This window comes from Clarias gariepinus, chromosome 8 (genome assembly GCF_024256425.1).
Source record: "Clarias gariepinus isolate MV-2021 ecotype Netherlands chromosome 8, CGAR_prim_01v2, whole genome shotgun sequence".
Taxonomy (NCBI): domain Eukaryota; kingdom Metazoa; phylum Chordata; class Actinopteri; order Siluriformes; family Clariidae; genus Clarias; species Clarias gariepinus.
Genome location: NC_071107.1, coordinates 23383177 through 23410897, shown reverse-complemented (window position 1 = coordinate 23410897; position 27721 = coordinate 23383177). Strand labels below are relative to the sequence as shown.

Genomic DNA, 27721 nt, shown 5'->3' with positions numbered 1-27721 from the left:
ACAGATACACCACAGATTTATTCCTTATTGGCAACAGATATCCAAATAATTCTCTATCACCAAATAAACCATATAATCATCAGTTTGAACAGGTATAAAATCTAGTCAAAAAGATGCATAACAAACACGCCACTCTGTATTTTACTGTAGATAATTGGTTGTATATTTCTAAAAGGTTTGCACCAGTGCAAAACTTAGATCAAGATTTTTAAATCCTTTAAATATGCCTTTACATTTCTAACTAATTAAGCTTAAAAATTATAGTATACAAAATAAACATGCATTAAAATATAGGACCAAATGCTATAGATCTGCGTTTGTAAAAAAAAAAAAAAAAAAGAAAGAAAAGCTGAGTGTGCATGGTGCTTTGCTGCCATCCAGTGACAGACAGTTGTAGCCTATTAAACAACTTTAACACTCATAAATATGAATATAATCTGTTTATGGAATTCGGGCCTGTTTTTCAATAACCTCACACCTGTTGTCACCTCTCCCTCTCAGTGTTCCCTTATGCAGGGTCCCAGCTGTTATCCTAATGTCATTGAGTCATCAATTTCTTAGAGGCCAGGGATTTCTTTTCTCGTCCACCACTCTCTTCTTGAAACTCTTGCACCAATCTCTCTTTTTCGGCTTCCTTTCAAATGCAGTTGCTCTCCTAAACAAATGACCTGTAATCAGCCTACACATCATACCCTGATCAGCCATAACATTAACACCACAGCCAGGTGAATTTACGTTTATTACTATATACCAGTAAACTGTTGACAGGGTTATGGGCACCCAAGGCACCAACCTCTTCGATGCTTATGGGGACCAAAGCCCAGCCCATCTGATCTAATCCCACACAAAAGCCAATGCAGGCCATGACAGAAAGGCATCAGAGCACCTGCTGCGCATGGGGCCTGGCAGACAAAGACCCAAAGACCTTCAATTCCCTAGACCCCAATCTGTTCAAACATTTGTGCTATGCACAGGATAAGGAAGTCCTATCTACAGACCTCCATCATGCAGCCCAAAGTCCCCGACACCAACTTCCTGGTGCCAGCACATCTTCAAAGGCCATGTGGAGTCAAAGCTGCCCTGGTGGAATAAGGAGAACCCAAAACCTAGGTGGTTTTAATGTTATTGGTTTTTAGTGTTATGGCTGATCTGTGTATATATTTTATACTACCTTTCATGACATTAATCTTTGCACATGCAGATTTTATATATTACATTTATGTTAATTTCCAGGTCTTGAACTTAATTTAACTTTATTTATTTTATTACTTATTTTTCTTTCTCTCCTTCCTATTTGTCTTTGGAGAAAATACCAAATCACCTTATTTTTCTTGCATATTTGGTTATTAAAAAGTGAAATTTGAGTGAATTCTAATTCTAAAGGTATGACTTGGACATCTCTCCATTCTTTAACTAGGCTAGTCTTTGGTAAGAGCGTAACATGATTGACAAATGAACACTTAATCCAAGCTCCACAGCCATCCACCTTTTTCTTCATAACAGTGTCTTCTGCCACATACATGGTCATATGCTGTTTATGTCAACCTCCAATTGAGAATGTAAAGAGCTTGACCTAGATATTAATGAATCAATAGGACAAACATCAATCTGTCCAGACCTTAAATGATTTGGACAGGTAATAATGCCATTATTTAAAAAGAATGGCCCTTATGTGTCATAAAGCCACTTACGATAAACTTCTAAATACCGCATTTTGATCTTTGCCCTTTGTGTCCATCACAAGCAGTGAATTGTTGGATTGTAAATGTTCATTAATGACCATGCACACAAATTGGGGTTTGTTAGTATATGCAAAACTTTTCTTCAGAGTTTTCCCACATCACCTCAATGTGGACTGAGAAAATGCAGGTGCTGCGATCTTTCTGCAAGGGGCCACTGTAGCTTTTCCTTTACCAATCCTGACTGGACTTCTGCTTTATGAACTTAAGCGACAGATAGTAGAGCAACATAAAGACCAGCACTACAGCTATCAGGACTAAATAACAGGAGAACAGTGGAAACTGGTTCATATGCATCACCTCCACCATCTGCCAGGGGGCAAAAAAACAAAAAATTTAATTAAAGCGCATAAGTATTTAATAATTCCTATTGGCATTTGCGGAAAAAAAAAATAAACCTGTAAATAAAATGTGCATTCTTACTTTAATGCCGTCTACATTGAAGGTCAGGTTTCCCAGGTTGACGGAATATGAGAGGCCACGGAACTGAACCTGCAGCATCCCTTCAAAACCCCACCGCATGAAGGAAATATAGGAGAACCAGGAAGCGACTGAGGGAGGGAGGAATTTGATTAGATGATCAGCAGTGCTGAGTAAATTTCCTATCAATAAGCTGTTTGATGTTTGATGTCAGAGGATAATGTTTTTTGTGACTGAGCATGACATGTTCTTACCCAGCCACATATTGTCTAGGCTGATGACAAAACCACCAGTCAGATAGAAAACAGTAAAAAGGGCATTTCCCATGAAGGATGAAGTCTGGAGGGTGGGTAGGATAGCTGCCGTGAACAAAGCCATGGAGCGGCTGCAGTACACCATCAGCCACGCCAGCATGAAGTTGAGCAGGAAGCGGTCTGGTGAGTCATTCAAGCCGGCTAGCCAATAGATAGGCAGGCTGTATACCAGCGTGAAAACACAGTGCTCTGGTAACTCACCTAGGACCTGAAAGGGAGGTGATGTCACTGCAGGTTTTAGGCCTTAACTCTCAAGAAAATGAAATAACACACACTATGACATTATACATTTCATCCAAGGATGGTGTCACAAGTTTCATGGAGCTTTGCTGCCTCCCTGTGGTTGTTGAGGTTTTCTTGGTGTAGTAATGTACTGTTCATTATACCTTGGCATACGTACCTTGGCGAAAAAATAGGGGGTGACTGAATACATTCCATCCTCCAGTTCATGATACAGCATGGCTCTCTCTGAATGACCTGTAAATGCCACAACAACCTTTATCATCAGTGGCTAGGTACAATAAAGGAATACACTTCTGCTCAAGTTGAAATGAGACTCACACTTGGCAATGACATCCAGTACCACCGCAAATGGCGTGAGCGCTCCTATCATGTAGAGCAAAGCCACAGTGTCCTGAATTGGCAGCTTCTTTTCACCTGCCCCAAAGTACAGGAAGCCCACGAGCAGTGACATTAGCAGGGCCTCTAGGCCATGCACCACCAGTGTAACCAGGTCACGGAAATCATTAAATACCTGCCGCCTGGTGGCACAGACATAATGACAGAGAAATGAAAAACAACATGAGACAAAATATTGTTATAAAGTTCCCATGTCGATAGAATGGCTAATGTACAGCTGAATCTTTAAAGTGTACATATTGATTCGAGAATTAGGAATAAACAACACAGGTAAGTTCTAAGAATTGCGTAAGACAGTACACTAACTCCAAAAATTTTTTAATTTATTAATTTTTTGTTATTTAGAATGTACACAGATCGGCCACAACACTAACCCTAATCACCGCCAGGTGGATTGGATTACATAGCAATTATGTACCAAGAAACTAGGGACAGGATCATGGACACCCAAGGGTCTTCTATGCAAATGCCATTACAAATGGACATTACATTTCACATCATGCATTTTGATATTACATTTAATTTAATTTAATATCCAGTGTTTCAAGCTTTCTCACCTAATGAGAATGGAGAACTGGTGCAGTCGACCTGGTGGATGGTCCTTCCTTCGGGACACTGTGATGCTTGTTTCAGCTATTGGGCTAGCAAAAAAAAAAAGATTACACAGATGTGAGCTTCTACTCAACTACTTCTCTCTATGAAAAGTCATGACCTGCCTTGCCTGTAATCTGCTACTTAATAAAAAAAAAACCTACAGAGTGAGCCAGGAACTGAAAGATCTACCTTTGGATATTATTATTATCTGGAACATTGTGCTCCTCAGACTTCCACATGAAATCATCAGTGTCCTTCACCTTCTCAGCAAACTGGGCTGCCAGGATTCTTGTTCTCTCTAGACACTCGGCTTCTTTTTCCTGGCTACGGCGGTCAATGCTGATCAAGTCCACTGCAGTGAACAAGACCAATTCAAGCATATTGAACACACCCTGGCATTTATTTAGTATTCATTGAGATGTGTTTCAGTCACTCAGGGCTCACTCACCATAGAAATCAGATGGATTGCAGTAGCGTGGACATGGATGCCCCAGAGACGTGAAGTAGGGAACCATGTCTTTGGCAGGGCCACAGTACACGGCTGAACCAGAGGAGAGCAACACCACCAGGTCAAAGAGCTGGAAGATGTCTGAGCGTGGCTGGTGCACTGAGAGCAGGACCAGACGGTTCCCTCGCGCCAGACGAGACAGGGTGATCACCAGGTTGTGAGCAGTGAAGCTGTCTAAACCTGAAGTAGGCTCATCCAGGATGAGAATACCTTAAAACAAATATGTGTTTTTCAGAGACAGGGACATTTCTGGTAGCTTTTATAGATAACAATTACCTAAATTCTACACATTTATTGTTTGGAAAAAATCACGACTCACCTGGGTTCCACAGTAGTTGAACAGCAATGCTGACCCTCCTCCTCTCTCCACCTGATACACCCCGCACATAGTTGTTTCCCACTCGTGTGTTGGCGCACTGTCTCAGCCGCAGCTCAGCAATGACGTCATCCACCTGCACAAACTGCTTCGTCAATCCAAACTACAGTAACTAAACAAGAGTGTACTATTAATATAGTCTAAGCCAATATGTTCTTCAAAATATACCTTGTAATTGGTTTCTACCCTTTCCATTATTATCAAGTGCTGCAATTGAGAATGAAAAGCCACTTAAACCGCAGCATAAATTAATCAGCCATAATATTGTGTGGGTCCCACCATTGTTGCTCAAACAGCTCTAACACACAAAAGCATGGACTCTGAAGGCCTCATGTGTTATTTGCATGACAAGATGTTACCATCAATACTGTAGGTTATGGGGTGGGGCCACCATCGATTGGTCTTCAGGTTTCAGGGATCAGATTGAGATCTGGGAAAGTTGGAGATCAAGTCAACATATTGACCTCCTCATGTTACTCAGTTAATTCCTTTACTGTTTTTTGCAGTGTGGCAGAAGCATTATCCTCCTGAAAGAGGCCACTACCCTTGCCAGAAAAGGGTGTACTTGGGCTGCATCTAGATTTAGGTAGCTTGTACTTGTTAACATAACATTCACATACAGTAAATGCCAGGGCCCAAGGTTTCCCAGCGGAAACGACAAGTAGCCCAGTACATCGGACTGTCTCTGCTGGCTTCCCACAATGCATCCTGTTGTCATTTCTAACTCAGATACAGTAAGTGATGCACATGCACCTGGCTGTCCCAATGATATAAAAAAAAATCATGATTGTGCTGTGTCTTATAGCCAGACGGACCTTTTTCAGCAACTTGTGCTTCAGTAGCTGTTCTGTGTGATCAAACAAGACAGGTTAGCCTTTGCTCTCCATGCAAATGAATGAGTCTTGGGCTCCCATGACCCCGTCGCCAGTTCACCGGTTTTTAACCCTTGGACTACTTTTGATAGATTAAAAAGAACATGCCACAAGACCTTGAAGTTCCTGAGATGCTCTGACCCAGTCAGCTTATCATAAATGTTTCTTCCACTTAACCTTCCACTTGCCATTTTTTCCCTTGCTTTGAGCTTGCTGTTCATTTGCCTGCCTATTATAACCCACAACTTGATAGGTGTCACTGCAAAGAGATAATGTTATTCATTTTACATGTCCGTCCCAAACTTACAGTGAAACAACATGAATGAGGTACCTTGCCACTTGATTTGCTAAAAAAAAAAATTATCACACAAACATTTTTTAGGATGCGCCTGAAGGAAAAAAATTGTTGCATGTTACTTTTTCAAAGTAGAAAAATTACTAGTAAATCACTGGTTTTATTAGCTCCTAATTACTGCGATGTTTTAACCCACTTTTTGCCATCTTCTAGCCTCTGGATTCAGTTTATTACTTTGCACTTAGAGGTATCTCTAGTATCACGTTTGATTGTATATTGTATGATAAATAGTCTTTATGATCGCGTGGCTGTTTTATCAGTGAAATGGACATACATTGGCTTCTGTTTAATTGTTTTTATTGCTATACTGTACATCACATGGATTTTATCCTTGAACAGTGAACTCCAAACTGCTTTAATATTGGTAACTGGATGATAAGCATGACATCTCGCCTCCGTGAACTGCACTGTATCACTATTAGGGGATAACATCATTAGAATGACATCCAGATCACTAAAGTAACCTTGTACAAAGTGAACTGGGGGAAAAAAGGGAAAAAAGCAGATGCCAGTGCAACAGAAACCAATTGATATGAAAGTGATTCATCATTTAGTATATTTATATATATAATATAAGAATAAAAAAAAAGTAGGTTGAAGGTTAGTGCTCAGTTATATCATATACACACTCAGTTATATATATATATATATATATATATATATATATATATATATATACACACACACAGACACACACTGTATACAGGAGCCTATCCCTGGAGACTTAAGGCGGGGTACACCCTGGATGGGGTTCCAATCAATCACACACTCCAGGCAATTTAGCTTTAGTCTCTGGACGGTCGGAGGAAACCCACCAAGCACGGAGAGAGCAAGCAAGCTCCATGCCCACAGACCGTAGGCAGGAATTGAACCCAGACCCAGGCGGTGCAAGGCGACAGTGCCAACCACTACATCACTGTGGCGCTGACCTTCAGTGTTTATTTTACAATAAAATATTAGCTAATCACTTACAGTACATAGTCACTTTTCTTTCTCTGCACTGCAATTTGTTTTGCTTGAAAAATCCTGAGTTTTAAAATAATCACTACATTAACTTTATTGACGCGAATGATTGCTTACCCTTTCCCTCAGGTCATGGACAAAGATTTCAAGGACATTTGGAAGAATTTATGAGTGCTGCATGTCTTACCCTTTGATCTCTCTGTGCCTGTGTAAAATGTGTTGGTAGGCGCAGCTTGGCCACGAAGGTGAGAGTCTCCCGTACCGTCAGATGGGGTAACAATCGGTCATCTTGTCGGACGTGAGCGATGCTTTTCTTCACTAGCGAGGGCATGCAGGGCTTGCCATTGATCAGGATCTCTCCAGATTTCTTGGTGCCTCCTTCATCTCGACAGGTTATGATGTCCAACAGGGAGGTCTTTCCACAGCCTAAAGAAAACAAGTTCACACCAGTCTAATTAAAAAACACTTTTTTTACAGTGTTATTACAGTGCTATTTATATTCGTCTGATTTCTAAACTGCTATTAGTTGACCTTGTTAACAAAGTAATGTATGAGGGGCGTTCAAGTCAAACCAGGACTTGTGATGTTGGCGTAAAACTGTTTGACATTTTCCAAAGCCTTTAAGCATAGTATGATGATGAGACTTTTAGCTGTATTAAAACATGTGAACAATGAACAATGAACAATGAACAAACTCATACACTATCACTTGCACATTAGGTGAACTCAGCTGGAAGTTATTCCCACAACCCCTGTTCAGTACTGACCTCGCTCCAAGCCATTTCCATATGTTTGGGCCACCAAAGGAGTTCCTTAGAGGCCAACATTTTAGAAGTGATATACTAAGAAAACGTTCTACCTTGATGGTTTTCGAGCACTAGTGAAACGCTGGGATAAGTACGTTAGTGTAACAGAAGACTCTAATACCTGATTTCTGTTATTCTGCACAATCAAAAGCTTGACATGAATGTTCCTCATATTTTATTTCCTGGTCTTGAGAATCAATTAAGTGAAACTGTAACTTGGATGCAATTGCAGTTAAAACTATGCCATGTGTTTACTTCTTTTGTTAAACTATATTTCCAGAACACAAAAAAACAAAAGTAAGTAAAAGCTTTAAATGCTAACTTAATTGCTTAGAGACAATTTTCATTCATCCTACATTTATATGTCTGGACTGTTGGATACCCAGAGCCAATCCTTGAAAAATGACAAGAAAGGGGAATAAAACTGGTCTCATCACAGGAGAACATCACATTTAGGCATTTGGCAGACACCCTTATCCAGAGCAACTTTTTTTTTAATCTCGTTATACATTTGGAGGTTAAGGGCCTTGCTCAAGGGCCCAACAGTGGTGGTATGCAGGAAGCCAAGCTCAAAAATCCCCAAAACTGTGAAATGACAACATTACTGTACCATCAGCACCCCCATGTTGTCTGCATAGCAGAAGTGTATTGTATATAACTTTGAAATAATATACAGTAATGATGTAATAATTTTGCCATACTGTACAAAAGTCTAATGTAAAGCTCTTACATGTACATACAGTGTCTATATACGTGCTGTGTAGAAGGAAAATAATGAAATAAAAGCAAGTTGTTGTTTTTTTGCATTAAAGCATGCTACAGTATAAAGAGGAGTAATTAGTAACAAATTAACATATTTTGTATTTGGCAGTGTTTTAGTTATTATCTGTCTTTAAAATGCATTAGTATTTTTGATGATTTAGTGAATCTAAAGTGTTTAATATTCTTATTATTATTATTATTGCATCAATGCCTTAATAAAGATATCACATAAATATTAAGACAAAATGTGTTGTGTGTGTGTGTGTGTGTGATGCCTTTCCCATAGCTTGACCTTTAAGGTCCACACACATGTTGTTATCATTAGCCCTAATTAAGTTGATGGAGCGTTTTCCTGGTTTGTCCGAGACTCATTCCTACCTGAGCTGCCGATAACAGCCAGCATCTGGCCACTGTGCACTCTCAGGTTCAGGTCTTTGATGGCAGTCTGCTTGCTGCCCCGCATCTCCCAGGGCATTTTCAGCTCTGACAGTTTCTCATACCAGGGGATCTGTGCTGCTGTGTCCACCTAAGGTACACACCCAGAGCAAAACTGTGCACTCGTGCTTAAACGTGCCAGAATCAATGATCATTGTGTCTTATTATCTGTTGTTCTTTTTCCTCTCATGTAAGCATGACACAATTCATTCAAGAAAATGCATTACTGTTTTACAATAAATACCTGATAGTGTAGATTTCTAACCTCCAGTTCATTACAACCCCCACTGTAGGTAAAGTAGAGACTGCTATCCTCATCTCCTGAGGAAAACAGCCTGATATCTCTTCCCTGTGTGCAGGAATGAGGAGTTAATATACACCTTTGTTCAAATACCACACATTCAACTTGTGTTAGACATTAATGCATTAAAAAATTCTAAAGCAAAAGCAACAAGAGTCATTGCTTTAATTTCTGCCATAAACGTGTACTTTAAGAGAAATATTTTAGAGTAAATAATAGTTCTACTGTCAGTCTAAACTAAACAGAGACACTTCTGAAAGAATTGAACATCTTATCCTTTCAATCAGATTTGTCCTGTGCCATTGTTGGATATCTGCCTAGTTCAGAGTCCATTTAAATAGAGGCACACATTCTCATTGCATAATGCACGGTTTTAATAATGCTTCCTGCTGCATGAAGTCCAATAATAGATACGGTCACCAATAGACATGAAGATGGACATTAAAAAGGAATCTCCTTGTTGATTTGTCTTTTTACAGAAGGTCTGCTTGATCTTGATCGTCTGCTGTCACTCACCTCACCGTTTGCAGGCAGTGCCGGGATGCTGAAGCTGCTTTCCGAATCGAACACAGTGTCATCAGTCATGGCGCTTAGTTAGAGAGCAGAAGAGGTGCTAAATTGGGGTCAGGGACCCCTTGGTCTGGCCTGAAAACCTGGAGAAGTGGCTGCTTGTGTCTCCACTGGGAGAGTGTGTTGTAGAGAGGAGGCACTCTCAGAGCTCTCTCTATATACAGCACTGAGCAAAGGTCCACTGATAAGCATTGCTTTTTAGGTTGCCAGCTTCTCTGGTGTAATGTACACTGGAATGGCCCAGCTGTGGACTTGAAGCTTCACGCCGTAACAAAAGTGGATCTGGGAAAAAGGAACAGAAAGGCTGATTGTCCATGAAAAATTGCACGAGGTAGCATGAGGAACTCGTACTCCGTGCAGGCCGACGGCCAGAAAAATGTCTCTAGTGAATCTTTCAAGTTTGTTCCGGAGAAGAGGACAGATGTCCAGAGCTTAGCGCCTTCGAACCAAAGAGCGCCGTCCTGCTGTCTCAGTGTGAGCAGCGTGTCCTACACAGTCAGGTGAGAAAGAAACAGGACATAAATATGAACTTTAGAGATTTCTTTACATGTTTTTGTTGTGTAAAATCAATGTAAAATAAGAGCATGTTTACATGTCAGAATCATATACACGTCAAAGACAAAAACTGTCTAGAAAAAACATAAACAAAAAATAATAGCTGTTTTTACAATAACTATACTGTATAGGACTGGCTTAAACTATATGTACTGTAGATCTGCAACATAATTGTAATATTAATGTAAAAATCTAACCAATGAAGGCCAGAGAGAAACAGTTATATTTTTTCCCAATAATAGTCATGATTTTAACCAGATTTTGAAAGAACCACCAAACAGATAATAATTATTACTGTGATTTAATACATTAATAAATTCCTTTATCATGTTAGAAATTCATTTTAATTTTGTCTATGGTGGTACAGTGGTGTAGTGGTTAGCGACCCTGTACAGGTTAAGAGATATAAAAGATGAATGAATTTTATTTATTAACAATAATTATTAAAATTGATATTTTTATAGTACTTTATTTAGCCAGAAATGGAACAAAATGTCTCTCACTGTTTAATAATACATATAATATTCTACTGCATAGGACACATATTCAGTTTATAATTGCTTTAAATATACCACAGTTTATTAATGCCATACATTTAATCAGTATGACATTATGAAAAAAAATCACATTTATTTGTGAAGATTAATTTAAAGTGGTTTGAATTTGGTACACAAAAATAGTTATATCAGCTATACATTTAATTGCATGAAACATTGATTTGAGGAAAGTGTTGTGTTTATCAGTGAGCGCGTAGGGCCCTGGTGGGATCTCCCATCCTGCAGAAAGAAGTGGACGAGGCAGATCCTGAACGATGTGTCGTTTCACATGGATAGTGGTCAGATAATGGGCATCCTGGGGAACTCAGGTAAGGTTTATGTCTTGTGTGTGGTACCTGTATACAAAGCTGTAGATGTTTAGAATAATAAGTCTAATTCATTAAAAGTCTAATGTGACTAATGTTTTTTTTTTTTTTTTACTATGTTTATGGTCAACTAACCAACATTAAAATTAAAGTTATAACCACAACACCATGCATGAACAATCCTGTTGGGATCCTAATTATCAGCATTCGTTTTCAGGCTCTGGGAAGACCACACTTTTAGACACTATTGCCGGTCGTATTGGAAACACTGGCACCCTGATTGGGGAAGTGTTTGTGAACGGAAGGAAAGTGAAACAAGCACAGTTTCAGGACTGTTTCTCCTATGTTCTTCAGGTTAGTTTGTGTGTTTTGAGTCACCATGTATGTGCATGTACAGTGTAATTGTGTAGACTGTAAACTTATCATAGCCTGACCTCTGTATACACAGCAATAAAATTAAGCCGCTGAGGAGTATACTGTAGGTCTGGGTTACTAGAGGTTATGTCTGTAGAGCAGACCTGTACATTTTCTGCACAACAAAGGACCAGGCTGAGTGTGCTTAAGAGCACTTGAATTATCTTCCTTTGACCTATTCATGTGTATCCACTGTGAAATTAAATAATAATGAAGAGCCTGGTGTTATTTAATCGCATGTTATTACAGATAAAATTCTCAAGACTCTTGGGTGCTTTAGGTCAATCATTAATTTAATTCTCTCGCAAGTACACAGCTGGTGATATTAGAGCATGGAGTCATTAAAAACAGAAAGGAAATCAAATGACCTGTCAAACTTATGAACGAATACAAGGGACTGTGTGAATAGGGTCATAGTGACTTTTTGGTGTATATTTATTATTATTATTATTATTATTATTATTATTAATAATAATAATAATAATAATAATAATAATAATAAATAATAATGCAGTGTGCAAATTATATTAATTTATAGCTGCTCAGGATTATAGCATCAATAATTTATATCACAAGAAAGAAAGAAAAAAAGAAAGAAAGAAAGAGAGAAAGAGAGAAAGGAAGAGAGAAAAAACAGAGGATGGAAAAACCTTATAATAATCAGAACTTCAGTATGCACTAATGTAAAAATAATTTTGAAATTTATGATGTATGGTTATTTATCTGGTAGATTATTTATAACACTACATGAATAATGTCCAGACTAGTAAATAAGTGAGTGTTTAAAGCTGAAAGACTTTAAACAATATTTAAACAATTCAGTTGGTTTTCATAGATGTCTATAAATTTAAAAAGTTGACAATAGTCACACATTCCATGTTGCATGCTAAACATTAAAATTATCTACATCTTATTAATGACTCAAGAGCTATTTTCTTCCCAGATTTTACTTCACTTATGCCATCTACATACTACATCTACATCTACATCTACTAAAATTTGTCAAACATTGTTCCTTTTAATACTTTTGCCAGTGCTAAAGATTTAAGATTAAAAATTTTTTTTTTGTCACATACAGTACATGGTTTTACAAGTACAGATGTCTATATAAAAATTTTCTGTTGTCTCCAGATGTCTATAGTGAAATGCGATTGCGACAAACTCCAGACTGTGCAGAGTAAAAACAAAAGAAAAAATGGAAAAGAATGAATTTTGAAATGTACAGTTTAAAAAAACTTTAATAAAAATAAGAATAAAAGAATAAAGATGTACAACAGGATAGGAGATAAGTTATATAGAATAAAAGTTAGGGGCGACACGATGGTTTGTACCTCCAGGGTCTGGGCCAGGTTTGATTCCCGCCTCTGTGCGCATGGAGTTTGCATGCTCTCCCCATGCTTGGTGGGTTTCCTCCAGGTACTGTACCCGACGTTTCCAAAGCGTTTCCGTAGTGTATGTGAATGAGTATGTGAGTGTGTATGTGTGTGCCCCGTGATGGATTCTCACCCTGTCCAGGATGTACCCTGCCTTGTGCCCTAAGTCCCCTGGGATAGCCGATGAGTGAGTGAGTGAGAAGTTATATTATTTGATATAGGTGCAAAGATATGTAATAAAGTGACTGTGTGTCTCTGCAACTGTGTGCAAAATGTTATCAGTTATTGTTAAGATTGTGTTTTTAATGCCATTATAGTCCTAATGCTTATAAAGTCCCTTTGTCCTGGGAGCTGCTGTTCCCATATAAGACGGTAATATTCCCAGAGACTATAGATTGAATGATAGAGGTATAGAAGGTTTTGCAAAGACCCAATATGAACTTCCTCAGCTCTCTGAGCTCAAATATAACATATACAATTTATTTTTTGATTGACTAAAATAACAAGAAACACTACAAACAGTAGATCTTATAGGGGTTAGATACAAAGTGTCTAAAATAACTGTCTATAGGTGCAGGTAAGAGTTAAATCAAATATCATTTTGGGTTGTAATATTTACAACCATTTAACTCAAAACCCTGCTTACTGTTATGTATCATACTGTAACACATGTCAAATAAGAAAAAAAGATTACATGTTTTACATTGCTAGGAGTGTAAATGACAGACATGGAAATGGCTTTCCAAAGCCCTTCACTATGCTGTTAAGTGAATCAGGCTGTTGTGGCGTACTATATTCTCAGGTGTTTGTGTCAAAGCATTTCGCTGCCATTCTTCTCTAATGGCCACTATCCCTTTCTCGCTGCTTCTCAGAGTGACAATCTCCTGAGCTATCTGACAGTAGAGGAGACGCTCACATTCACGGCTCAGCTGGCTCTGAGGCAGCACTCTGCCAGTGCCATCCGCAAAAAGGTGATCCCCTACCTGTCGCCATCGAGACGCTTAATATAGTTACAGACTCAGCAGTGCACGAACCTTAATCTTTCGATCTTTCGAAGGTGGCTGCTGTAATGGCTGAACTAAGTCTGAGCCACGTGGCTAACACTGTGATCGGAGGCCGGGTGTTTCCGGGTATCTCAGGAGGAGAGAGGAGGAGGGTGTCGATCGCTAGCCAGTTGCTCCAAGACCCCAGTGAGTATGCATCCGTTGACCTGCCTACAGTCTTAAATATAGATTTGACTGACTAATCCTTAATACTTGAGACCAGAATACAGGAGGTGGAAAAATACTTAACCTCTGACCCCACATAACTAAGAGTCAGAGAGAGGGAAAGAGAATATTAAAAGAGTGAAACACAGGGTTATCCTACAGCATTTACGGAATTAAGCCATGCTCTTCAAGGGTTTCTCTGGGGTATTTTATCTAGCTCTTCAGACCTGAGTGGTATCCTGGGACTCTGCATCAGGTATTAGCGAACCATGTTTAATTAGAAAGGCTTTCCCTCTGCTGCTTTCTTCAATCAAGCAGGAATTAGATTAATTGTGCAATTAATTAAGCTCCAACTGCAAGCAAATTGGATGGACTAATGAGTTTAGGTGAAACTAAACTTCAAGTTTCTCAACAATGAAACAAAGTGGACTTCTTAAAAGTCTTTTATGAGTTTATTCTGACTCTATGACCCACATTATAGAGGTTATCCTCCTGGATGAACCAACCACAGGCCTGGACAGCATGACAGCCAATCAGATTGTAGTGCTGCTGGCCGAGCTGGCTAGGAGGGACCGTATAGTCATAGTGACCATCCATCAGCCCCGCTCAGAGCTGTTCAGAGTAAGTGCAAAGACCTTTCATTATTAAATGACTCTTGACGTCTCAAGTTTTAAATATAATTTTTTTTACAAAAAGAAGTAATGGTTATTACTAATATGCAAAATCCTTATGTAGAATTATGCAAATTTACAAGGATCATTTATTACAGTAAAATAACCATAATATCACTATGTAAAAGCTACATGAGGACAAACATTTGGACGCAAGGTTATTATCGTATATCTTTTATATCTTTATGTCAGTTTAACATAAATGACAGTCATAAATGTAAATGTGTTATCAGTTTATATGACTCGATAATGAACTCACAAGATTATGATGTGGCAATTAGTAAAACTGTGGTCTCAGTGTATCTCTCTGTCTGCAGGTCTTCAGCAGGATAGCTATCATGAGTTGTGGAGAGTTAGTGTTTTGTGGCGATCCAGGCGAAATGGTGGATTTCTTCAGCAGCTGTGGCTATGAGTGTCCTGAGTATTGCAACCCATTTGACATATATGGTAAAATATTAAAGTCATCACACAATCTTAAATAAAGAAATAAATAAACAAATAAACAATGAATAAAAATAAAAATGAATCAAAAGAACTTTTTTTTGGATGGATAGCAGTTCTACTGTAGGTTGTCCTCTCAACAGGACAAAAACAACCCCGAAAAGGGACAGACTGAAGATATATTTATGATAGATGAAACATTTTTATACAGTTATAGCATATAAATAAAATTCGAGCAACAAGCATTATCAATTACATGAATAGATAACATTAAAGTAAAAGATTGTTTATCTAGGAACTGTATAACAATAACATACTGTATGGCCTCAGTCACATCATGCATAAGGTGAATGAACTCCGGTAGGACTAACTACAGTATGGCAGCAACAGGGAGTGCTAGAAGGAAACACACACATGAGGGCTTCCTAGGAAGGTATAAATTCTTTGACTGTGATAACATTTACAGTTAATTCACAAGTTAATATCATAAGTTAAAAGATGCATCCAGGATACTAATTACCATAATCACATAATACACAATCACAACTGTACCATAATTACAGACACAAAGGAGTGTCTGTAAGTAAGCTGACTGATCTGATAGACAAAATAAAAATCTGAGTAACTGAGTTACTTCTTTCTATATGCCAGTGGATCTGACTTCAGTGGATACACGTTCCAGTGAGAGAGAAGCTGCCACCTACAGACGCATGCATGACATAACCTCAGCATACCGCAAATCAGACATCTATCAGAGAATGATGTGGAAAATTCGTCAGAGCTGTCAGCGTGCTAATAAACCTATGATCCCCTTCAAGAGCAAAGAGTCCCCCAGCGGTATGTCCAAACTGGGTGTCCTCCTTAGGTGAGAATCTTATATCATTGAGAGAAATCATTTGATCGAGAGGATTTCTCCTAGACTAAATTCTCTCTGATAAAATAATTCTACAGGAGGACAGTACGGAATTTGTCTCGGGACAGGATGGGCGTCATCATGCGACTCTCTCAAAATCTCATCTATGGCATGTTTGTTGCCTTCTTCGTCATGAATCTTGATAATGATGTCGTCAAGGGTGCAGTGCAAGACCGGATTGGGATTATCTACCAAGCCATGGGTGCTTCGCCATACACAGGCATGCTGAATGCTGTGGCTCTGTGTGAGTTTATTCCTTTACCCAACAAAGTATTCAAAGTAACTTTGTGTCCTGTGGTTACATGTAGGTCAAAACTAATCAATCACAGAATGATCTGAGCAGCATGAAAAAGCAGATAAAATAATTGGATCTTCAGAACCAAGTGAAGAAAGCATCCTTAGATCATACTCCTCTAGCTTAAACTGTGCTTAAATAGTCAAAACTGATCAAAATACAGAATTGGACAAATACAGCACATTTGCTTCTAGTTCATCCTCTCTTGCAAAGCAAGCATGAGAAGTTGACGTCATGATGCATGGGGCTGCTCATATTCATTGGATAGATTAAAAGCCCAAGCCATCGAGCTAACCTCAAAGCAAGGATATAAAATCCAGTCCAATTCATTTTAATGTATCAAGTATACTGTACTGTGTGCTATTTCCAATGCAGTCCCTGCTGTGAGAGCTGTAGCTGATCAGGAGAGTAAAGATGGATTATACCAGAAGTGGCAGCTATTCCTGGCCTACATCATTCACATCTTCCCCTTCAGTATCATCAGTGTATTTATTTTCACGTCTTTCCTTTACTGGTATGTGTTTCTTTTTCCATGTGTGTATGTACTGTATGCGTCCCGGTGAATATGATCAAGCTTAGGTGGAGTTAAACAGTGGTCTGATAAGTTTTGATAAGGAAAATCAAGGTGAAGAAGGATGACATGAAGAGAAAGCAGGGGTAACTAAAGGACAGGTTACTAAAGGGCATTTGTACAGACCGAGTGAAAAGATTTTTTTTCCCTATTAAAAGGCAAGTTACTTCACACTTTTCCAGGATCTATAAATCTAGTACCTTTCTTTAGTTGGTCCCTAAGGGAACCTTTATGTAGAATCTTTATGAAATGGATTTAAATTCAATCTACTTTCGGAAAATTTGAATATATACCTACAGTATATAAATAATTAATGAATAAGTTTCAATAATAAATTGTGTCTTTGGAGTGTGTGTTGCTGTATAGTTACTGTGATCCTACTCTGACTGTATTGTAGTAAAAAAAAGTAAACCATGCAGAATTATTACATTTTCCTTTGTCAGACAAGATTTAAACAACATCAAAACACACATACATGTATCTGTAATTTCTCCTTAGCAAAGCAATGTTATAAGTACTGTACATCAAGTTTTATGCTAGTCAATGACAGTTAATACTAGTTACTGTACTCTGTTAATACTAGATAATGGTATAATGCTGCCAGTAAGTTATTAAAAATTTACCAGGTGTTTTTTATATTTTTTTTTATGTGCACCCAAGGGTTGTAGGGTTGTACCCAGATCCTTGGCGCTTCCTTTGTTTTACAGCTGTGATCATGGTTCCCCACATCACTGGTGAGCTTCTGACACTGGTACTGCTTGGAGTGGTTCAAGACCCCAACATGGTTAACAGTGGAATGGCGTTGCTCAACATAGCTGGGATCATGGTCGGCTCTGGATTTCTCAGGTAATATCTTTATTAAGATCGTTTTATCTCTGTTCCAGATCAAAGCTAGCTTCAGTTTGAGTTGGTGATCAATGGGCTAGCACTGACCCACTGCATTACGGTTTCTCTGCAGGAGCACTCAGCAGATGCCTTTGGTGTTCCAGTGGCTAAGTTACCTGACCTTCCAGAAATATGGCTGTGAGCTCCTCATCGTCACTGAGTTCTATGGCTTAAACTTCACATGCAGTAAGAAGTATCACCTTCCTCTTAGATCAAATACAATCTATATATAATTGCCACTGTCGCCCTATGAGCAAAGTTCTTGGACCGCAAAGTAACTTTTGTATAGTCATTTTGTGAAAGCGTCAGTAAAATCAAGAATTTTTTTTCGTCTTTTAATACTCATATCGTTTTCCACAGATCCACCTGTGGGTTTTCCAGCAGGATGTATAATAAAAGATGGCAATATAATTATAGACCAACTTTACCCAGGAGCCCTCTCACGTTACACCCTGGACTTTCTTATGCTTTATGCCTTCCTGCCTGCCCTAGTACTGCTCGGGGTCATCAGCTTCAAGATCCGAGATCGCCTTGTGAGACGCTGAGATGCCATGCGTATAAAAGAGATGAATATCCACAGTAATAACCAATTTGTAAATACTGTGTTTTTGTCAGATTAGATATTCTGTAAAACCTGATCTTTATCAATACAACAACAAGACACTGCTTTAATGGTCTGGAGGTTATTCACCTTTTTGTGTTGCATGACAGGTAAACTTTGTTGTTGCTGTTAATAGATAAAATATTAAATGATGATTGCACGTGTAAGTGTTGCTATTGCTATTGTATGTTTATAATAAATGTGCAGGAAAATGTAAATGTGAAATGTTTATGATAATTTTTTTTTATAGAAAACTGAATGTCTAAGAGCCTGTAATGTGTTAAAGCTTCAGTCATAGTCAGTGTAACACTTTCACATGTGGTCTTGTTTAAACTAGCATAAGCATAAACACAGTACAGAGCTATTTGCTAGTTTTTGGATTTGTTTCAATTCCATATATTAGAATTATTGAGAGCACAGTGCTTTTGAGTTCTTGAATCTGATTGCCAGCATATATTTTTTTTATGACAGCAGAGCCAGCTGTAATTTAAATTAAAGGTTTTATATGAATGCAGAGACTTTTTATGGTGGATGATCTACAAAAACATTTTGAATTTTTTTTATTTGTTGATATAGTAATATGGTTTAACGGTATGACTTCTTTAAGGAGATGTAATTTAATGGAATTAGTCTCCAGCATTTTGTAACACTCACGGGTAAACACTAAAAGCTATTTCTTTTACTGCTTTAACACAAGAAAACTTTTGGAATGGAAACCTTTAGAAAACATTAAGAGAGTCATTTACATCAAAAGTAATTCTAATTAGATAAGTATGTATACCGTATCATTTTGTAATAAACATATTGTTATGAGGTGGCACAGTGGCGTAGTGGTCAAGAATTTGATTCTCGCCTTAGACCTGTGTGCGTGGGGTTTGTATGTTCTCCTTGTGCTTGATGGGTTTCCTCACACAGTCCTAACAACACAATTTTTTTCTTTAATTTGCTTGTTGCACTACGACTGTGTTGCTACTAAACAACCGGAATGACAATGACAGTGCAGGATTTTAATCAGAAACTCTAATCACTGTCCTGCAACTACTAGGAAACCCATCAAGCACAGGACTACTATCAATAAATAAATGAATAAATAATAAAAATTGAATAAATTAAAAATCTAATTAATCGACTATTCAAGAATATTTTAATTTAGTTGTATTCAGTATTTGAATATTTACCGGCAACATCCCGTTGATAAGAACATTTGTGCAATTATTTGTTGTTAGGTTAATATGTTTAAATACTAAATGGTTTGCTGAATAGGTTAAAAATCTGTGTCAGCACAATGTGATTTTTTTTTATTAATTTTTTTGGTGCAGCCCCACTTATCAGTTATCATTTAGTTATAATGTTTATCTTATATAATGCTGAACCCACAAAAAAAAAAAAAAAAAAAATATATATATATATATATATATATATATATATATAAAATGCTGAAAGTCGTCGAGTTCAGGTTTTACATTTCTCCCAGTCAGAAAGTGCGATACCACAAGTCCAGGGATCCCACAGGGCGCGTGGAAAACACGTCATCAAACTGCGCTGTTGCCCCTCGCAACAGTCTGCTGAGGAAACGCTGGCTAGCAAACTTGTAAACATCGATTAAATGTAGCGAGAAAAAGAAGCAAGAGGAAATAATGCGCAAAACAAGGTGAGAAGGAGACAATGAGGGAAGAGTCGTGCGTTTTCCCGAGTTTATATTTTTTATCTAAAAGATTATAGTTCTGCTATTGTATTGTTGCTAGGTAGCTGGACAGTGTTAACGAGCTGCCTTTAGCTAAAAGATTTCCATGCATTAATAATTCAGAAATATTATTCAGATTATTCTTAAAATGACTTATAAATCTGAAAATGTATTGTTAATGTGTAAAAGCACCATGAGTAAAAAAAGGGGGGATTCAATTTTACACACACAAAAAAAAATTCCAATGTATTTGTGTAAGATTTAAAGGACTTTTAACATTATTTCCATATTAAAGGCCAGAATTATAGAAAATGACGTTTTTAAACAAAATATAGGAATATTCTTGTCATTCAATGGAGTGTGATTTAAATAAAACATACATAATCTGTTTACAATATGGTAAACCACTGGTGTAGCGCATACATTTATTTTTTCTTTAATTTCGTGATTTTATAAGAAAAAGATTTTAAAGACATGCAGGAGATATTAGCAACAGCAAAGAGAACAGCCAAAGTCTGCAACAAGACGTATAGTGATTTGTAACTTAATAAAAACAGTTGTAAATCAACTGTCTGTAAATACACCAGAAAGAGTTTAATAACAACAAAACAAACAAATCCCCTGCACCTACTGTGATAGAAAGACAAAAGTAGAAGCTGCTAGAGGCTGTTGTGAGCAAAGATGATTTGTCTTGTAGTACCGACACACTGTGGGATCTGGCTGCAGATGAGGTTCAGGCCAGAGAGAGAAGAACTGGACGTGATCAGGACATTGATAATGATGATATTGAAGAAGATAGCCATGCTCCCTGTGAGAGGACTGTTTTCTTTATGGGCAGTAAAACTGGGGTAAAACATGATTACATAAACAATTAATTAATAAATCATTTATAACTATATACCTGTAAGATTGTGGATAACCTATATTTATCTCATTTATGCTTTTTATTATGATTTAGGGTAAAACAACAATACTGTTCAGGTGTATTGACAGGTGAGAGAAAGCGCCTTGAATCATTCTCATTATTTTGCTTTTATTTTTTTTTTATATTTAAAGATACTTAATGCTTATTTGTTTTAAACCTCAATTTAGAGATGAAGTCCCCAAACCAACCCTGGCTTTGGAGTACACATTTGGTAGGCGAGCGAGAGCGCACAACACTGTAAGTATAAATTGCTCTCAAAATAGATAAAAAATCCAGGCAAGTTTTTAAATGCTTAGATTAATTTAGCTTTTTGTTTTCCAAAATGTTTCCTAGCTCAAAGATGTAGCTCATCTGTGGGAATTGGGAGGAGGCACATCTTTATCAGATCTTGTGCAGATACCCATCACTCCTCAGAATCTCAGGTCTATTACAGTTTGTCCACACTTATATTTTTGTGCATGTGGTGTTAGCGAACTGACTAATTAGCCTAGCTGATTGCATGAATATTCGAGCAGCGCTCAAGTGAAACCGGGACTTTTGATGTTGTTTAGAATATCAGAACACAGTTATGAGAGTAAAAACTAGCTTTATTTCTATATATATTCCCCTGCTACACTAATACACTTATCCCAGTGTTTCACTAGTGTTTAAAAATTCTCTCAGTATGAATGAGCCATGATTTGACTGCCTGCTTCATGTCTGAAACACTGGCCTCCCAGAAACACCTTTAATGGCCCAGCATGTGGAAATGTCTTAGAGTGAGTTCAGGACGGTATAGAGGATACGGCAATAACTTCCTGTTACGGGAACAACTGCACTTGGTTCCGAGCGACCTCAGGAATTGTCATTTATGGATGTATGGCCCTATTTAAAACGTGTGCACCATTCTTATCACCGTACTGTAGTAGACTCTACTGCCAGTTTGCCTTAAACGTCCCTTGTGCAAGAAAAATGACGCTGACTCTTGTGTTGATGTAAATGGCTGCATTTTTAGTAATAATAGTCTATTGTTAGTGTTAATTAAGGTTTTGCCAAAAACATTTGAAATATGTCATTTTAAAATAATTGCACATATTCATGCAGCACGTTGTCTGTGGTTTTGGTACTGGACCTGTCTAAGCCCAATGCACTCTGGGCTACCATGGAGAAACTCCTTCAAGCAGCTCTAAACCAAGTGGAAAAGGCATTTGCTATTACCAAAAGGCCAGGGGAGTCCAGACCCAGCAAACAGCTAAGCCAGAGCAAAGCATTGCACATTCTCCCCAAAGACCATCCAGTGAGAAATCAGTTTACATTCATTATTAATGATGATAAGTATTTTATTTTTACGACTCTAACATAAGACGGTGTATTCGCAATAGGACAGAGAGCTCCTCAGCCCCTTTCCGCTGCCTCTTCTTATCATCGGTAGCAAGTTTGACATCTTTCAGGTAGGAATCTCTTTGCATGTTTAATAACATGACATATTTGCTTAAATATTAAATAGGCTTTATTTAATTCATAGTTCAATGTGAACACTTTTAAATCAAAAGCATTTGTAAGGTTGGACATCACCTTTACAAAGGACCTTACTGTCTGTGTCTAGGACTTTGAATCAGAGAAGAGGAAGGTGGTTTGTAAGACCCTGCGCTTTCTGGCTCATTACTATGGTGCATCCCTTCTAGTAAGTTTCATTACATTGTCCTTGTTCTTGTGCATTTTTATGTAAGCACACTCACTTGCAAACAGTCTCACATACACTGTCAGTCACATGCAACAGTCAGAGTTTGCTCATATGACTTACTTTCTATTAGGACTGCAAATGTAGCACATTGTTCTTACCTGACAACTGCCCACTTTAACAATCAACAATAAATTAATTATGGACAGTTAATGAAAACATAACTGTCTTTTTACTCAGTTTAAGCTTTATTTAAAACAGGTCTAGTAGTGGCACACTCCTGACATATTAGTTATGTGAGATGTAATAGGCATCCTGCAACATTTCCTTTTGTTTCCCCATTCTGCACATTGACACTTTCAAAATAAATTTCTTGTCCATCAAAATAATTTTGACAACAGAATGATCAAATCTTTTCTTTAAAACACTTTTATCACTGCTCTTATGATTAAGTACTTGTTTTCCTACTTTTTAAATTTTAATACAAGTGTCTGCTATTTGAGTAAATATCTTAAAAGGAATTTAACTAAAGCAAACATGTTTTCAGTTTTTTATTATTTTTGACAAAATAATCTTTAGAATGTTAAATAAAATAAATATAAAATACCACACGCACATCTTACGTAAGGCTGTTTTACTGTAAAGCACATTTATGCCGGATACCTTTTATTTACTCTTTGGCTCACCGAAACCCACCCAGATCTCAGACAAATATCTATCTTTTCTGGTGGACCGAAATTGAGCCAGGACTGATACAATTTTCTTTTTCAGTCTTTTGGTTGGCCAGACTCCAGCCAGAACTCAGCCTAATGCTGTTTAACACGAGACTGTGAAAAAAGCCATTCCAAAATTAAGCCAGAAGTGCGAATCTAAGCCAGATTCAGCCCAGACTATCTGGGAATGTAGTGAAACTGTTAGGTATAATGACTACAGGCCATATCATTATTACTTTTCCTCAAGGTCATACAAATAAAATAAAGACCTTTTATACCATCAGATTTTTGATCACTAAGGCATTTAAAAATCCCAGTGATGCTGCTACTAAAACACTCACATCATGTTACCATTGAGTATGTTGTTCCTTTTTTATTTATAAAAAGGATAATGAGAGTCTGGCAAACTGGGGATACTATATATGTAGCATATGCACCGCCTCTCAAAAAGTAAAATATAATGGAAAAGTTAAAGGTCAATACACATATCAGCAGCTGCTAACATTCATGGTAGTGGAAATAAACAGTGGTATTTTTGTTAAGGTTAATTGATTTTTCAGTTTCTTCCTTTTTTTTAAAATACTAGTATAGTTACAGTACATTACATTTAAACAAGCCGCAGTGGCTGGTGAAGGAGAAAGTTTTAAACCACACATGTTAGGCAGATAACTGATGCTGATGTCACATGTCATTTTACTTGCCATTATCTGTTAATTTGCTATTTTTGAATGTGTGTTTCATAGTTCACTAGCACTAGATCAGAGACTACGATGTCTAAAGTCAAGAATTTCTTCAATCATGTAGCTTTTGGAACTGAGAAAGGGTGAGTGGCTGAATGTTCCTGAAATGGTTGTTATAAAAAAAGGACTATATATCTATTCAAATTTTTTCACTAGTGATCCATCCTTTTGTGTCAACACCAATAATGTTGGAAACCTAGTAAACCAGTGTTATGATATATTTATTCATGGAAGCTTAGAAACACTTATGTCAGTCTGGATAAAGGTGCCTGTGAAATGCCGTGAATGTAAAATAATATGAACTATTTGCACATTTGTCATCAGGAAGTACTTGTCTACAGACCACAGCAAACCTCTGATAATTCCAGCAGGCATGGACTCTCTCAGTCAGATCGGTAAGTGCTTACAGCACCACCTGCTGTTTACCGAAGCCCGTGATCATTGTATTAATGATATTCCAAGAATCAAAGGTTTAAACTGCAGTACAAACATTCACGTATATTTAAACTGAAGCTTTTGAATATTTAACAGTAACACAGAGGCATATACTGTATGCATAATTATAAGTAATTCGTCTGATTCAGGAACTGTCGATGTTGATCTTGGAACACTGCACGCTAAAACTCCACTGGACCTGTGGAAAAAGGTTTTTGAAAGGTTTTTTCCTCCAGAGGTATCACAGCACACTGATCGCAGATTTAAGCATAAAAGAACTGGCACCTTTTAGACACAAAGTGTTAAAATCTTGTGCTTCTTGCACGTCTTCTCTCAGAGCACAAACGAACGCAAAGAAGTGAAAGATCCTGCCAAAGACCCACAGTACAGTGAACTTCTTATAGATGCCATAAGAGCACAGAAAGACCAGGTACGGGCAATCCACATACACTTATACAGTATTCATGCTTTATAAACATTTAAGGAGTCCAGTTTGATCATGATAGTATTTGTATTAGTATTAGTCTTCCCTAGTCTGTTGTGGCAATTTAATGCTTGCTTGCTTTAATTTAGGTATCCCTCTTTAGGATTGAGTTCGAAGGAATGTCAAACTAAAACTTGTTAAGATGTGCAGAATAACAGAACATGATTGTGAGAGTAAAGCTATCTTATTTATTTCTCTATAAAAGTGGTTCCCAATTCTGGGCCTGGATCAGGAAAAACATAGAAATATGCCCTACAAAAGAAAACATTAAAATATGCTGTAGAGGGGGCCACCAGTATTATTGTTGTGTGCATCACAGCTTGTTGTGTATGTTGTGTGTACGGCCTTCTTTAAAATGTTTGCAGTATTCAGATGTTTTACTTCAGCTTAGAGATTCATCACATTCTCATTCATGAGAAATCTCTGCACAAGTCCCGGTTTGACTTGAACAGCCCTTGTAGATAGGAGTAGGTTAACCCAATGCAGTGCTTTCATTAATAACATACAATAGTTTTCTTATTACCCCTATAGACTCATTGGCCTAAACCTATCATGTTCCTTTATTACAGGATGATGTGGTATCTAAAGATTTTGCTTAGATAATTAGCATGCTTATACAGTATACAGTATCTTTTTATGTTACACTAACTTAATTATGTTCAGTGCTTTTACACTTCATCTTTTGATAAAGCTTATAACTACAGCAGTAGTTCAAGGATAACCAGTGATCAGTTGTCCAAAATGATAGTGATGACTGTGTGACCTTTCAGAATTTACCCCATCACCTGATTTATTTATTTATTTTTTTTCACTGGCTTGTGTAATGGCTGAGTGCCTGGGGTACTGAGTGCAAATAGCAGCCAGATAGGAGCAACGGTTAGTGTGTCAAAGTGCGCAGTGTGTGTATGATTCATGAAATGCCACAATCAGTTTCTATTTATGGTTTTCATTAGTTTATTTGAATCCCTTTCATGAGATTAATGATCAACAAATACGAGGTGGGAAAAGAAGTTCTATAGTGAATTGTGATGCATAGTGAAGAATTTTGGTTGTGTGTATCAAACAAGTCATTTTACGCTCTGTGTTGACTTTAAAGGAGCTGGAGCAGTATAAGCGAGAACAGGCAAAGTCATGGAAAGGCCTGAGCCTGAAGTCCTAGAGCTGCAGGAACTCATCCCAAATCTCTACATGAATGTATGCTGTTTATACACTCCCTATTTTCTGTATCTTATAAACATGTAATGTATAGCTGAAGTTTATCATACCATGTCTTTGTATTATTTTCTGAAAGATGTCATTAATTGTATAAAATGGTTATTCTGAGGTCTTACTATGTAGTAAATGACATATTTTATAAAATCTCCAGTATTTTATAAGTTTGATCAGAATTATAATAAGTTATATAAGTTTACAGAATTATTGGCATTCACACATTCTATTTAAGCCTAAATGTTCTGGGGACAAAATGTCTATTGCAAGGTTGCAGTTACCTGTAGAGTTCATGTGCCAAATCTGACCCTAAGCCTTATTTCCTTTTGGCCCACATGAACTTTAAAAAATGAATGTGTGAAAACGTTGAGCAGCATAGTACACTGCTGCTTAACGTTTTCACACTATCCGCAGAGCCTTATTTAAGTTAATTTAAGTTTATGGCAACCTCTATCATACAGCGCACTTGCACATATACAAGTGCTTAATGAGTATCAACTGCACTGGTGGCTCAGTGGTAGATGTTTCGCCTGCCATGCGGAAGGCCTGGGTTTAATTCCCAGTCAGTGCCTAAACCCCCCAGCCACTGGATGCAGTGCCAGTCCCAAGCCTGGATAAAATGGGAGGGTTGCGTCAGGAAGGGCACACAACGTAAAGCCTGTGCGAAAAGTTGGAAAGTCCACTGTGGCGTCCACCTTGCCGGGAGCAGCCGAAAGAGAACATATTACAGTGGCAGGAAATCAGGGGAAATGGGCGAGCGTAAGGATCTCAGCAGCTTTCACAAAATGGCAGGTCTTGTTTGGTGTCATGGTATGCAGTGGTTAGTACCTACCTAAAGTAGTCCCAAGAAGTACAATTGTTGAATCAGTGACCACTAAAAGTTAACACTGACTTTGATAAAAATGTGTCACAACACACAGTGTATCACAGCTTGTTGTGTATAAGGCTGACTGAACTGAGTGCCCATGCTGAGACCCCCTGGTTAGAATCATGCTTTCTTTTATGTCATGTAGCAGCAGCAGAATGCATAACATCATAAAGATACAGGTCAAGAACTTCAGTTATTGTTTAAATCAACCATGAAAAAAATAAAGAAAACGTGTCAGTGACTTTATTCGTAGCAGGGTGGGTAGAACCAGATGGGTTGGTTTAGGTATTTCAGAAATTGCTGATCTCCTGGGATTCACACACCATTCAATGAATTGTATGGAAAGATAAAAAAAGGGGGTAGACAGTCTGCAGGGCAAAAGAAACAGTTTCCAAAAATTCAGAGCAGTAAAAAAAAGTAGGTTTGCACTTTCTGTATCCACTAACAGAAAACAATGAATAATAAAGGAGGGGGAAAAGTTGACTTTGCAAAAGAAAAAGTTTGGGGAGTTTATGCAATGATCTTTGCCGAATGACCACAACACTCGTATGTTTATATAC

General features: G+C 37.7%; 3 protein-coding genes across 4 annotated transcripts; 2 read left to right on the top strand and 1 right to left on the bottom strand.

The window, feature by feature from the left end:
• abcg8 (ATP-binding cassette, sub-family G (WHITE), member 8) lies at window positions 1-9776 on the bottom strand. Its single transcript, XM_053501238.1, has 13 exons — window positions 9601-9776; window positions 9028-9132; window positions 8727-8874; window positions 6968-7206; window positions 4534-4666; window positions 4155-4424; window positions 3896-4058; window positions 3670-3753; window positions 3035-3234; window positions 2874-2950; window positions 2414-2681; window positions 2163-2290; window positions 1-2048 (listed from the first exon to the last, which is right to left on the bottom strand). The coding sequence occupies exons 1-13, from the start codon at window positions 9667-9669 to the stop codon at window positions 1911-1913; spliced, it is 2022 nt and encodes a 673-aa protein (XP_053357213.1). The 5' UTR covers window positions 9670-9776; the 3' UTR covers window positions 1-1910.
• Window positions 9777-9887: 111 nt separating this feature from the next.
• abcg5 (ATP-binding cassette, sub-family G (WHITE), member 5) lies at window positions 9888-19144 on the top strand. The gene is made up of 13 exons (XM_053501239.1): window positions 9888-10154; window positions 10953-11074; window positions 11289-11425; window positions 13731-13829; window positions 13916-14048; window positions 14548-14687; window positions 15055-15184; window positions 15830-16043; window positions 16130-16335; window positions 16762-16900; window positions 17618-17803; window positions 17916-18028; window positions 18203-19144. Exons 1-13 carry the CDS (start codon window positions 9991-9993, stop codon window positions 18385-18387), a joined length of 1968 nt encoding a protein of 655 aa, XP_053357214.1. The 5' UTR covers window positions 9888-9990; the 3' UTR covers window positions 18388-19144.
• Window positions 19145-19983: 839 nt separating this feature from the next.
• Window positions 19984-27703, top strand: dync2li1 (dynein, cytoplasmic 2, light intermediate chain 1). Of its 2 annotated transcripts, XM_053501754.1 has the most exons (14): window positions 19984-20094; window positions 20825-20975; window positions 21086-21120; window positions 21220-21289; window positions 21386-21474; window positions 22136-22328; window positions 22414-22482; window positions 22638-22715; window positions 24169-24248; window positions 24490-24560; window positions 24750-24838; window positions 24938-25030; window positions 26181-26278; window positions 26755-27703. In XM_053501754.1, the coding sequence occupies exons 1-13, from the start codon at window positions 20081-20083 to the stop codon at window positions 26241-26243; spliced, it is 1095 nt and encodes a 364-aa protein (XP_053357729.1). In that variant the 5' UTR covers window positions 19984-20080; the 3' UTR covers window positions 26244-26278; window positions 26755-27703. The 2 variants fall into 2 exon arrangements, with proteins under 2 accessions (XP_053357729.1, XP_053357728.1); XM_053501753.1 differs by lacking the exon at window positions 26755-27703 and having other exon boundaries at window positions 26181-26427.
• The last annotated feature ends 18 nt before the right edge of the window (window positions 27704-27721 follow it).

Excerpts from the sequence above, each read along its gene's own strand:
- dync2li1 (XM_053501754.1), top strand. Across the intron at positions 22,716-24,168 it reads ACTATGGTGCATCCCTTCTA|TTCACTAGCACTAGATCAGA; the intron begins GTAAGTTTCATT and ends TGTGTTTCATAG. Across the intron at positions 24,249-24,489 it reads GCTTTTGGAACTGAGAAAGG|GAAGTACTTGTCTACAGACC; the intron begins GTGAGTGGCTGA and ends ATTTGTCATCAG.
- abcg8 (XM_053501238.1), bottom strand. The coding sequence starts at position 9,669 with ATGACTGATGACACTGTGTTCGATTCGGAAAGCAGCTTCAGCATCCCG. Across the intron at positions 3,754-3,895 it reads GATAATAATAATATCCAAAG|CCCAATAGCTGAAACAAGCA; the intron begins GTAGATCTTTCA and ends TTTTTTTGCTAG. Across the intron at positions 2,951-3,034 it reads ACTGGATGTCATTGCCAAGT|GTCATTCAGAGAGAGCCATG; the intron begins GTGAGTCTCATT and ends TGGCATTTACAG.
- abcg5 (XM_053501239.1), top strand. The coding sequence starts at position 9,991 with ATGAGGAACTCGTACTCCGTGCAGGCCGACGGCCAGAAAAATGTCTCT. Across the intron at positions 16,044-16,129 it reads AAACTGGGTGTCCTCCTTAG|GAGGACAGTACGGAATTTGT; the intron begins GTGAGAATCTTA and ends ATAATTCTACAG. Across the intron at positions 16,336-16,761 it reads GCTGAATGCTGTGGCTCTGT|TCCCTGCTGTGAGAGCTGTA; the intron begins GTGAGTTTATTC and ends TTTCCAATGCAG.